We start from the raw sequence: 13,635 nt of genomic DNA, 5'->3' as shown, positions 1-13,635 counted from the left end.
TGGGAACATGACGGAAACATAATGGGAACATGGCGGAAACATAATGGGAACATGGCAGAAACATAATGGAGACATGGTGATAACATGAGACACTGGCTGACGGATAGACATGGCCGGTGATCCTTGTATATGTTATTCAGTCCGTCTAGAAGTTCTGTTCTTTTCCGTTTTTCGGCTCCTCTGGTGGAATGGGACCTCAGCCCAGTCACCCCCCCATGGGTCACATCATACCTGCAGTGAGAAAACGATCGCCCGTCATCTAACCCCCTCTCCCAGGGGTGTAGCTATAGGGGGTGCAGAGGGGGCCCAAAGACCCTAGTTCCACATAAGACACTGACATTGTAGAAAGTGCATGCTGGTCAATTTACACCTCTGGCTGGAGGGAAGGGGTTAGGTTAAGAATTTGGCATGAGGGGGCGCCCTTTCAATGTTTGCCTCAGGCAGCAGGAAGGCTACGTGCTCCCCTGCCCGTGGCCAACAAGCACTGAGGGACGGGGGCCCAAGCTGAACTCTTGCACCAGGGCCCATGATCTTTTAGCTACTCCCCTGCCCTCTCCTCCTCATCAGACCGTTATATTGACACTACGACCAGACATTTCCCAGCGTCAGATTAGTGGCACCAACACCCGGACATCCATGCCGTCTCCACGTTACACCGTCCTCCGGCCACCTGGGTCTCTAGTGTAAAACCTTCTCTGGCGACACCCGTTACACACTGCGGTAATGGCGACTATTACTAGAGAGGAGGATTTGATTTAGATGGAGAAGGTTCCGTCGGAACAGACATTTTCTCTCGCTGTCGCCATTCTGACAAACCAGGACAAACTGGGCTCCTGCATAGGGCCGCACAGTTCAAGGGCAGCAGTGGAGGGCATGGATTCTCCGGGCTTTCTCCATAGGAGCCCGTTCACACACGAGGCTGATGCAGCACTTATATTACAATCACCAGAAAAAATGCTGCAAACCTCTAAATATGATCAACCCATTGGTGTCAGCTGTCGCCACGTGTTCAGTCACCGTAACCATTAGCCATGTGTTATGTGACGCCCCCGAACCACACACCCTTTTATCTGTGTAATCTAGGCCAGTATTTCTTGTTGGGTAATGTGGTGACACTACCCCCATCATCCTTATGTTTGTGTAAGCAGAGTTTTGCTTAACATTTCTCAGGACATCAATTTTTTAACATGAACTTTTTGCGCTTCTATAAACACAATCGCTGCGGGCGGCGCGGTCAGAATCCGTTCACACTGAACCCGCCGAGATTTAGGAATCGGTAATATGGCTGCTGCTCTAAAATCACCAAGGTTAAAGGGGAATGCCATGCTGGTTGACTAGGGGTTAATAGACTAAGCATCTATTGTGCACAGGATCTTGCGGTATACACAGAATACAGTATACTGCACACACCTGAGCCGCAGATCAGCCTGGTGTTCCTAGAGTCGTTACAGTGTATCAGTGCAGGTAAAATCCATTAGACTGTTCACCTCACATAGGACTGTCTAGACTGGATACAACTGCGACAACCCTGCAGCTGTGTGAATAGATGGATTGGATGTAAGCAAGAATGTTCCTATTCACTGGCAGCAAGCAGAGATCTTGGAAGTGATAATAAATTGAAACAAGATGGATTATCAAATCGCAGAACTACATGTGATCATTTAACTTCATTTACATAACACTGAAAACCTCAATAATAACTGGCGCCCCCGGCCGCAGCTCGGCCCCCTGCCCATCCCCCGTTGGATCCCAGGTGGGGTCAGGACATCAGCGCCGTGTCCCGGCTGGAATCTCAATCTATCATCCCCTCCATCTAACAAATAACGGATTAGATTAGAGAGAACCTCTTACAGGTCGGAGCTCCACCATAATATCACTATGAGCCCCTCGTCCCTCCGGGGACAGGGATGAGCCCCATCATGGAAGTAACGGATATTCCTATTACTGGACAATTCCCACAGATCTGTATGGATATTCCATCAATTGTATTCCTTGTGTGATAAAAAGTTATACGGTTTGCCAACAGACTTTGTGTATATATTCTTTATGCGTTCCAAGATCTCTGCTGACTGTCATTGAATAGGAATCTTCATTGTTTACAACCAGCCCTGGTCATGTGATGGACGCAGCGCTCATACAGTCAAGTCATCAGAGCATGGATCGAAGATTTCTATTCAATGACAGTAATCAAAGGTATGTTTCTCACTGCCGCAGTTCATAGGATTGTTTGCTGATCACGGGTTATGTACAATCTATCCACATATACATCCATTCCGGAACATCCAGTTACTTGCTTTACTGCTGATCTGTGTATTAGATGACTGATATCCTTTATAATCCCCCCCCCCCCCCCAGACACTTATACTGGACCATAATACTAAGAAGCGACTAATACATTATAATAAAGATGAATTACCTCTCAGAGTCGCCCCCGATTGTGTCACCCGCTCTCTGTCAGGAAGAAAATGAAAAAAAAAGAAACATTTAGCAACATGTGATTGGAGGGAAGAAGAAGTAACAGAATCATAGATACAATGTGACGGAGCGAAAGGGGTCAGGAAGTCACATGTAACCGGAACATGACCGTCTGACCACAGAGAGATCCCAGAGCAGGACACACCCCAAATATCACATTATAAGCACTTTGTAACAGTCATATACTGTTATGCTATTCTGCGGCGGGCCCCCATCCCGGCTGGGCCCTCGGACCATGTCCGAAGAGCCCGACCGGTCAGTCCGCCCCTGCATATACACTATAGAAGGGCTAAGTATATTACTGTATTATACTCCAGAGCTGCACTCACTATTCTGCTGGTGCAGTCACTGTGTACATACATTACTTATCCTGTACTGATCCTGAGTTACATCCTGTATTATCCTCCAGAGCTGCACTCACTATTCTGATGGAGCAGTCACTGTATACATACATTACTTATCCTGTACTGATCCTGAGTTACATCCTGTATTATACTCCAGAGCTGCACTCACTATTCTGCTGGTGCAGTCACTGTGTACATACATTACTTATCCTGTACTGATCCCTAGTTACATCCTGCATTATACTCCAGAGCTGCACTCACTATTCTGCTGGTGCAGTCACTGTGTACATACATTACTTATCCTGTACTGATCCTGAGTTACATCCTGTATTATACTGCAGAGCTGCACTCACTATTCTGCTGGTGGAGTCACTGTGTACATACATTACTTATCCTGTACTGATCCTGAGTTACATCCTGTATTATACTCCAGAGCTGCACTCACTATTCTGCTGGTGCAGTCACTGTGTACATACATTACTTATCCTGTACTGATCCTGAGTTACATCCTGTATTATACTCCAGAGCTGCACTCACTATTCTGCTGGTGCAGCCACTGTGTACATACATTACTTATCCTGTACTGATCCTGAGTTACAGCCTGTATTATACCCCAGAGCTGCACTCACTATTCTGCTGGTACAGTCACTGTGTACATACATTACTTATCCTGTACTGATCCTGAGTTACATCCTGTATTATACTCCAGAGCTGCACTCACTATTCTGCTGGTGCAGTCACTGTGTGCATACATTACTTATCCTGTACTGATCCTGAGTTACATCCTGTATTATACTCCAGAGCTGCACTCACTATTCTGCTGGTGCAGTCACTGTGTACATACATTACTTATCCTGTACTGATCCTGAGTTACATCCTGTATTATACTCCAGAGCTGCACTCACTATTCTGCTGGTGCAGTCACTGTGTACATACATTACTTATCCTGCACTGATCCTGAGTTACATCCTGTATTATACTCCAGAGCTGCACTCACTATTCTGCTGGTGCAGTCACTGTGTACATACATTACTGATCCTGTACTGATCCTGAGTTACATCCTGTATTATGCTCCAGAGCTGCACTCACTATTTAAAGGGATTCTGTCACCAGGTTTCACCCCCTCCAGATAAAAATATGGTTATGTTCAGGGAGCTTTAACCATTCCTAATGTGGTCTTATAAATGTAATCTGTAGGCTCATTTTACTAAAAATACGCTATTACTAACCTGTCATTCATAAAAATAAAGTGCCCAAGGGGATGTAAATGGATCCAAGCTGCCGCCCACACCCGCCGGCGTTCGTGCCCAGCTCCGCCTTTCCCGACCTCAGCGCCGCCTCATAATCTTCTGTGACGCCTCCCGCTCTCCCTCCTTTCCCCCTCCTCCTGCTATAAGACCACATTAGGAATGGTTAAAGCTCCCTGAACATAACCATATTTTTATCTGGAGGGGGTGAAACCTGGTGACAGAATCCCTTTAAAGGACAGTCATTTTCAGATGGCAACATCTCTGCATGCCCGACATGGTCTGCCCCTGAACGTTGCTGCCTCTATACATCATGTTGCTACAAACTAATTTACTTATGTGACACTAAAAGTGTCATTAAAGGGCTTCTGTCACCCCACTAAACTCTTTTTTTTTTTTGGGGTACTTATAATCCCTATCCTGCGATATATCTATACATTATGTTATTAATCATTTTCGTTCTGTAGATAAGGCAAAAAACGTACTTTTATAATATGCTAATTCCCTGTCTACCAGCAAGTAGGGCGTCTACTTGCTGGTAGCAGCCGCAGAAAAACGCCCCCCTCCTCCTGTTGATTGACAGGGCCAGCCGTGATCTCCTCCTCAGGCTGGCCCTGTCTGCATTTCAAAAATCGCGCGTCTGTCTTGATTCGGCGCAGGCGCTCTGAGAGAGTGCTGAGGAGGTGCGCCTCCTTCTCTCAGAGCGCCTGCACCGAATCAAGACAGACGCACGACTTTTGAAATGCAGACAGGGCCAGCCTGAGGAGGAGATCACGGCTGGCCCTGTCAATCAACAGGAGGAGGGGGCGTTTTTCTGCGGCTGCTACCAGCAAGTAGACGCCCTACTTGCTGGTAGACAGGGAATTAGCATATTATAAAAGTACGTTTTTTGCCTTATCTACAGAACGAAAATGATTAATAACATAATGTATAGATATATCGCAGTATAGGGATTATAAATACCCCCCCCCAAAAAAAAAAAGAGTTTAGTGGGGTGACAGAAGCCCTTTAAAGGGATTGTCCTTTTCTAAAAAAATCTAACATAAATCTGGTCACTTTTTATGGAGAGTGTTGTTCCCCTTGATTATGTGAGAGTCTCACAATCTTGAGGAGCCTTTGAGTTTCTAATAATGTGACATTGCAGTCGCTCAGCGTCCTAGGAACTTTATGTAAAGAAATGCAGAAAGAGGAACAAGACAGGACAGAAGCCGCGGCGCAGTGATGGTTAATGAGCAGGGTGACTGCAAACCCCAGAGCTCAGCACAAACCCCCCGATTTCAGGATCAGCGGCGCCAACTTGAACTTGTATCCATCATCCACATTAGGGTGAGAGGTTCTCACTTCTCCTTTCCAGCAGAGATGTAGATTGGGGGTTTGTGGCCCCCGCAGTCTGGACGGGGCACAGATGGTTCGAGGTTATTTTTACAGTTTTCCACCTTGAGGTTGTGGAGACAGACTTCTGTTTTGTATCATACACATAAGGGGAAGGACTACTACACCATCAGGACTACTACTACTACACCATCAGGACTACTACTACTACTACTACTACTACTACACCATAAGGACTACTACTACTACTACTACACCATAAGGACTACTACTACTACACAGTCAGGAATACTAGTACAGTGTCACGACTATTACTACTATGGGGCCAGGGCTACTACTAAAATTACTATTATTACAGTGCCAGGACTACTACTACGGTGCAAGGACTACTACTACTACGGTGCAAGGACTACTACTACTACTACGGTGCAAGGACTACTACTACTACGGTGCAAGGACTACTACTATGGTGCAAGGACTACTACTACTACTACGGTGCAAGGACTACTACTACTACTACGGTGCAAGGACTACTACTACTACTACGGTGCAAGGACTACTACTATGATGCAAGGACTACAACTACTACGGTGCAAGGACTACTACTACTACTACGGTGCAAGGACTACTACTACTACTACGGTGCAAGGACTACTACTACGGTGCAAGGACTACTACTACTACGGTGCAATGACTACTACTACTATGGTGCAAGGACTACTACTACTACGGTAGAATAAAAGGTTCCAGTGTGTGCTGGGAGTGACTGCCCCCCGGACTCCTGTAAGGCGCAGATATCGCAAGAAGCTGGCACCACTTATTCAGCTCCTTGAGATGTTACACTGACGAGGATAAGTCTGTGAAGGTTCTTATTTATCCAGGTCATGGTATATATTATATACCATAACTTGGATAAATGAGAATCTTCACAGACATATTGCAACACATTTTGGGGGGAAAACCCTTAAACTTGTAGGAGAATATGAAAAGACATCAAGAAAACTGGCAGACTATAGAAACCACCTGCGCTTCAACCTCAGATGCCGAAAACAGGGGCTGGTACCATGCAGCATCAGTTTGGACTCCACGGTGAAGGGTCACAGAGCTGAGATGATTCTACAGAAAGCCCAGAGGCAACTACTAAATGAACGGGTACGACAGACCCATTTCACAGTTGAAGCCTTGAAACAAACTATCAGTCACCTGGAAGAGGACCTGACTTTGCAGCTACCCGCTGAAATGTGGAGGAAAGTAGCAGATTTCACAGTACATTGCCAGCTAGCTCAGCACACTAAGAGCAAGGAGAGGCAGAAGAACAAGTTCTGCATTTTGTTATCCCGAACTGCAAACAGCCATACCAGTGAGGAACTGACATGGAGGCGAAAGGAGGAAACAAGGACAGTGCAAAACAAAGAGAAATGGGTGCAGAATCTTTCAGACCGGGTTCTCACCCAGCCTGAGATGGATGTCCTTGCGAAAGGGTTGAATTTCGCAATCACACCAAGAACCATACCAATAGTAGATATTATTTCAGCCACTGAAGCCCCAATCCACAGCAACAAAGTACCCCAGGGTGAGGCTGAACAACTTTGCCTTAAAGTGTCTGCAGCTCTGGCCAGTGCCAAACCACCTCCTTCAAACTTGACTAGAGAAGAAAGAAAGGCGGTTACATCCCTGAAGAAAGACACAAACATCACCATCCTGCCTGCGGATAAAAGGAAGATGCACGGTTGTACTTAATACGTCTAACTACGATGCCAAGGTGACCACACTCCTGGATGACAGGCGCGTACATACAGGGGTCGCAGCAGTCGCAGTTGCGACCGGGCCCGGCACTCCAGGGGGCCCGGCCGCCTCTGGACCCCTGGCCCCTGCAGTAGTACTGTACCCAAGAAGGCAGCTGGGGCCCGTAGATTTTAAAAGTTTTATTAGTATATGGCCGGTCGGGCCCCGGCCTCTGTGCCTGGCCGGTGATGCAGAACACTGCGCACTCGCAGTAAGTAACTTACACGGCGGCCCCTCCTCCATCCAGGGCTGCTGCCAGTGCCTCGCTCGAGACCCGTGACCCTCGCACCAGGTCTCGCGGGATCACGCTGCTTGACGGGATGACGCAGCCGACGCATGCCAGAAGACGGGATTATGAACAAGACGGCGGGAGCAGAGCAGAGCAGGTTCAGAGTAGGTAAGTTTTTTTTTTTTGTTTTTTTTTATAACACAGGGAGCATCTGGCACAGTGGGAATCGCAGCAAATCCTTCATAGGGGCCCGACCCCGGGGGCAAATGTAATTAAATATTTGTCAAAATGCAAAAATTAAATAAAAAATGGAATACATACACAGGGGACAAATGGAATATATACAGAGGGGGCAAAATGGATAAATAAATAAATATATATATTTATTTATTTATCCATTTTGCCCCCTCTGTATATATTCCATTTGTCCCCTGTGTATATATTCAATTTTTTGCCTCCACTATATATAGTTTCCATTTTGCCCCCTGTAACTGTGAGAGGGACACATATCTGGCCATAACTACAGTGAGAGGGACACATATCTGGCCATAACTACTGTGAGGGGGACACATATCTGGCCATAACTACTGTGAGGGGGACACATATCTGGCCATAACTACAGTGAGAGGGACACATATCTGGCCATAACTACAGTGAGAGGGACACATATCTGGCCATAACTACTGTGAGGGGGACACATATCTGGCCATAACTACTGTGAGGGGGACACATATCTGGCCATAACTACAGTGAGAGGGACACATATCTGGCCATAACTACAGTGAGAGGGACACATATCTGGCCATAACTACAGTGAGGGGACACATATCTGGCCATAACTACTGTGAGGGGGACACATATCTGGCCATAACTACTGTGAGGGGGACACATATCTGGCCATAACTACTACTGTGAGGTGGCAAATATCTGGACATAACTACTGTAAGCGGGACACATATCTGGACATAACTACTGTAAGCGGGACACATATCTGGACATAACTACTGTGAGGGGGGACATATCTGGACGTAACTACTGTAAGCGGGACACATATCTGGACATAACTACTGTAAGCGGGACACATATCTGGACATAACTACTGTAAGGGCGCACATATCTGGCCATAACTACTACTGTGAGGGGGGCACATATCTGGCCATAACTACTGTGAGGGGGGACATATCTGGACATAACTACTGTGAGGGGGCACATATCTGGACATAACTACTGTGAAGGGGCACATATCTGGCCATAACTACTACTGTGAGGGGGCACATATCTGGCCATAACTACTACTGTGAGGGGGACACATATCTGGACATAACTACTGTGAGGGGGGCACATATCTGGCCATAACTACAGTAAGGGGGCACATATCTGGACATAACTACTGTAAGCGGGGCACATATCTGGCCATAACTACTGTGAGGGGGACACATATCTGGCCATAACTACTGTGAGGGGGCACATATCTGGACATAACTACTACTGTGAGGGGGGCATATATCTGGCCATAACTATTGTGAGGGGCCACAAGGAGGACATAACTATTTTGAAGGGACCACAGGGTGGCTTAATTACTGTGAGGGTCCACAAGGTGGGCATTAGTACTGTGTAGTAGCACTTAGGGGAAATGTATGCCATACATTGGCATGGCTCAGTGTTACAGGCCAGCACATCGCCCCCTGCTGGTGATTTGACAGGGGCAGTCACCATCCCTTCCTTATGTGATTATTCTTTTTTCTCTATCACCACAGGGACCTTGTTCTGGATCCAGCGGACATCACACCGATGCCAGCGACACCCTGGATGAGGTAGGACCAGATTTTATTAGTTAGGACTGGGTGAGTGTAGCCATGCATTGGGCTTAGGGCTCTTTCACATGAGCGGATGCCGTGCGGGTAATCTGCTGCTTGAAAGAGAGCCAAGCCCCGTCCCGGACAGCCGAGACACGGAGCAGTAACATGATTGATAATGCTCTTTGCCTCTCTGTGATCTATTTGCTACAAAATCACAGTGACAACTTTGTCTCACTGTGATTTTGTAGTAAAAAGGTCACAGAGAGGCACGGAGCGTTATTAATCCCAATCCAGGGGGCCCAAGTAAATTCTTGCGGCAGGTTGGGGGGGGGGGGGGGGCGACAGGGAGGGGGCCCCATGGATCAGTTTCGCACCGGGGCCCCATGGATTTTGTGTACGCCACTGCTGGATGATAACACATATGAGGCCCTAAGATGAGACCCAACCAGTGGCTACAAGAAGAAGGTTATAGAACTACTATAACAACTAGAAAAGGACAAAATCATTGATGGGGCCATGTATCATCGCCTCTACCCTGGGGAAGCCCCTCCATGTATTTATGGACTTCCTAAGATACATAAGGACAGGACCCCTCTCAGGCCAATTGTCAGCAGCATCAACTCTGTGACCTACAATGTGGCCAAATACTTAGCCAGAATCCTAGCGCCCTTGGTTAGAAACACACAACACATACAGAACTCTCAGGATTTCACCACCAAAATCCAGAACTTGGTATTGGGCACAGAAGAAACAATGGTCTCCTATGATGTGACATCCCTCTTCACCTGCATACCCACTACAGAGGCAATTGAAACAGTCAGGAAACAGTTGCTTTTAGACAAAACCTTAGGATGCAGAACAAAACTTAGCCCAGACCAAGTGTGTGCCTTACTGGACCTTTGTCTGAGTACCACCTACTTCAAGTATAAGGACAAGTTCTACAAGCAAAAACATGGCTGTGCTATGGGATCGCCAGTCTCGCCTGTATATGGAGGAAGTAGAAAGGAAAGCCCTGACCACTTTCAAGGGAATTACACCGAGTCATTGGTTCAGATATGTGGATGACACTTGGGTTAAAATTCATAAACAAGAATTACAGGCTTTCACCGACCACATCAACTCAGTGGATCATAACATCAATTTCACGCGGGAAGATATGCAGAACAAACTGGCGTTTCTGGACTGTCTTATAACAGTGGAAGAGGGAAGGAAGCTGGGAATAGAGGTCTATCGAAAACCAACACACACAGACCAGTACCTGCTATTTGATTCCCACCATCCTCTAGACCACAAACTGGGAGTCATCCAGACTCTACACCACCGGGCAGAGAAAATCCCCACCAGCACAGAGGCCAAGGCAAAGGAACTCAAACACCTCAGAGGGGCACTTAAAACTTGTGGGTATCCAGTTTGGGCCTTTGTCAAAACAGAAGGAAGGAGAAGAAAGACCACCAAGACTACCAGTGAGGGCGAGAAGCATGACAGACGCAAGAATATGGTTATCCCATATGTAGCTGGGGTGTCTGAGAAACTCAAAAGGATTTTTAATAAACATCACATTCCTGTTTGCTTTAAACCCAGCAACACACGGAGGCAACAACTGGTTCACCCCAAAGACCCAACGCCTAAACACAAGATGGACAACATTGTGTACGCAGTCCAGTGCAATGAGGAATGCTCAGAACTGTATATCGGCGAAACAAAACAACAACTACATCAGCGTATGGCCCAGCATAGAAGTACGTGTTTTGGATAAGGAGGCCGATTAGTACAAACAAGGTTTGAAGGAGGCCATCTACGTAAAAATGGAGAAGCCAACCTTGAATAGTGGTGGGGGGGGGGGGGGGGGGGTTAGACATCGATTGTCTGCCACATACAATGCCACATACAATCACCTACTGACTCCAGTTAGGATAATGGAATCAACACCTTTGACCCAATGCTGGGTATAATGACCTCTGACCCCATGCTGGGTATAATTACCAGATGTTGATTCAGTTACATATTTATTCCCAGAGAATTCTTGTACAGTCACTCAGAATTGAGAAAGCTCGTTGGAAGAACGAGTGAAACGTTTTCAAGAAATCTACAGTACGTCCAGTTGCCTTGATTTTTTTTTTACAGCTATGACGAGGATAAGGCTCAGACTCTTGGTCCCATCACTATGACGAGCCGCCGACCTTCATGCTGTAAGACTGAGCCTATGTTGTGGCTGACAGCTCCAGGCGGAAATCTAAGGAGGGGAGCGCAGCCGACTGCGTACATAGGAGCGAAACACAATCAGCACTAAAATGTAACTGCTACCAGAATACAATGTTACAGCATCTCCACAGCACAGGGGGTAGAGCACATAGTGGAAGGCCCCCCAGCAGCACAGAGGATTTCAGGAGAGGAGTGTGCTGATCTTGTGGAGGTCACAGGCTGAGTTACATAGTGGAAAGAGCAGGGTCCCAGCAGCACAGAGGATTTCAGGAGGGGAGTGTGTATACCCTGATACATTGTAACAAGCCCTCAGCTGTGTGAGTAGGACAACTTAAGAACTCAGTGGTGTCTTCTATTCACTGTTAGTAAGCAGAGATATGGGAAATGGTGAGGAACGGTACAGAATGTTTAGCTGAATCATTTCTTTTGCTACTTTGTATCTTCTCGTCTGTTAAGATGCAGTCATTTCTTTCCCTCCGCACATTATATGAAGTCGGACACAAGGACAGGACTGAGAGCGTCTGACGTTCCCGCCGGCTGCATCACATTCCACACCCAGGACTTAAGGTCTCGGAGGAGCAGAAATCGTTTTTTCCCCGGGATTTTGTGTCCTGGGCGCAGCTCTGATGATTACAGTTTCAGTAATGGCTGTTTTACTGCCGCATAAAAGCTGTCAGGACGGATCTATGTCACAGGGCAGCGGCCGGCGCGCAGCAGATGAGACTGACATTCATTGTGACAGCTCGGGCATTTCGCGTGTCTGTGATCATCTGCACGAAGGAGAACCACGCGGGGAGCAGAAATACAAGCGAGCTCAGGGGGGAAATACCATGTGTATAATCCGGGGCCACGGGGCCCCAGGCGGGATGGTTAGGAAGAGCTGGCTTCTAAAAAGATTCATCATTGTAATTTTAATAGATTGTGTATTTCAAGATGTCTACTTGCTGTCAGTGAATGGAAGCTTAAAAGCAGATTCTGCTACAGATGTGATATAAGACGTTTTCAGGATACAGTAGAAGAATTTGAAAATTGCAATGGACTGAAAACACAAATATCTCTGTTGGCTGTCAGTGGATGGAATGGAAAGATTCTGATCTGCTGAGTAGCTGAGATTTTGTTACAGTGTTTGAAGCATTACCAGCTTGGATAGAGGATAGGAGAGAGATTTGTAATGCTGCAATTATCTGCTAGAGGACTGTGTGATACATTGTAACAAACCCTCCTCTGTATGAATAAGACCAGATCCATATAGGTTGTCAGCCTCTACACTGACAGCAGGCACATGTCTTAGAGGTAGTAAGAAGATGAAACCCACAGACTTACCTTTATATTACTGTACAATACACGGTTTTGAAAACGTCGCCCACAGATAGCGGAAATTGTCTGCGTACAAAAATTCTGAAGATCTCAGAAATGTGATGGATTCTCACTGAAGATTGTGTGGGGGGAGTCCACCCAGAACACGGGGGATTCTGCCGCTCTGGACTCACCCCACTGAGCAGTTTATTCCAGGATTTGTCGAACATTGGACAACATAGTTGCAAACAGTTTCCATACGACAAAAAATTGATAAGTGGCACAATCTCCACGGATACGAGAATATGGATGCAAGTACTCGTAATGTAGTAGAAAGGGTGAAAATGAGGCAAATAGTGGCTCACATCTACACTGTAGTACTAGTCCTGACTCTGTAGTAGTAGTTCCAGCTCTGCAGTACTAGTCCCGATACTGTAGTACTAATCCCGGCTCTGTAGTACTAGTCCAGATGCTGTAGCCCTGACACTGTAGTACTAGTCCTAATGCTGTAGTACTAGTCCCAATTATGTAGTACTAGTTCCAATGCTATAGTACTAATCCCAATGCTGTAGTACTAGTCCCAATTATGTAGTACTAGTTCCAATGCTATAGTACTAATCCCAATGCTGTAGTACTAGTCCCAATGCTTTAGTACTAGTCCCAATGCTTTAGTACTAGTCCTGAAGCTGTACCTGTAGCCCTGTCACCATAGTAGCAGCAGTTGTCCTGACAGTGCAGTAGTAGTCCTGGTGCTTTAGTAGTAGTCCTGATAATGCAGTAGTAGTCCAGTCACTGTAGTAATGGTCCTGACACTGTAGTAGTATTCCTGATAACGTAGTAATAGTCCTGGCACTGTAGTATTAGTCCTGACACCACAGTAGTAGTCCTGGCAGAATAGTAGTAGTCCTGACACTGTAGTAATAGTC

General features: G+C 46.5%; 1 protein-coding gene across 1 annotated transcript in view; it reads right to left on the bottom strand.

Moving 5' to 3' along the window:
• Window positions 1-13,635, bottom strand: part of LOC122919544 (connector enhancer of kinase suppressor of ras 2-like) — a 258,874-nt gene that overhangs the window by 43,089 nt on the left and 202,150 nt on the right. The window contains exon 13 of the mRNA XM_044268620.1: window positions 2,417-2,451. Coding sequence (XP_044124555.1) covers window positions 2,417-2,451 — 35 coding nt within the window. The remainder of the gene's footprint in view (window positions 1-2,416; window positions 2,452-13,635) is intronic.

Source organism: Bufo gargarizans, chromosome 9 (assembly GCF_014858855.1).
Source record: "Bufo gargarizans isolate SCDJY-AF-19 chromosome 9, ASM1485885v1, whole genome shotgun sequence".
Classification (NCBI taxonomy): Eukaryota; Metazoa; Chordata; class Amphibia; order Anura; family Bufonidae; genus Bufo; species Bufo gargarizans.
Note: the sequence above shows the minus strand (reverse complement) of the source record. Positions and strands in the feature narration are given on the sequence as shown.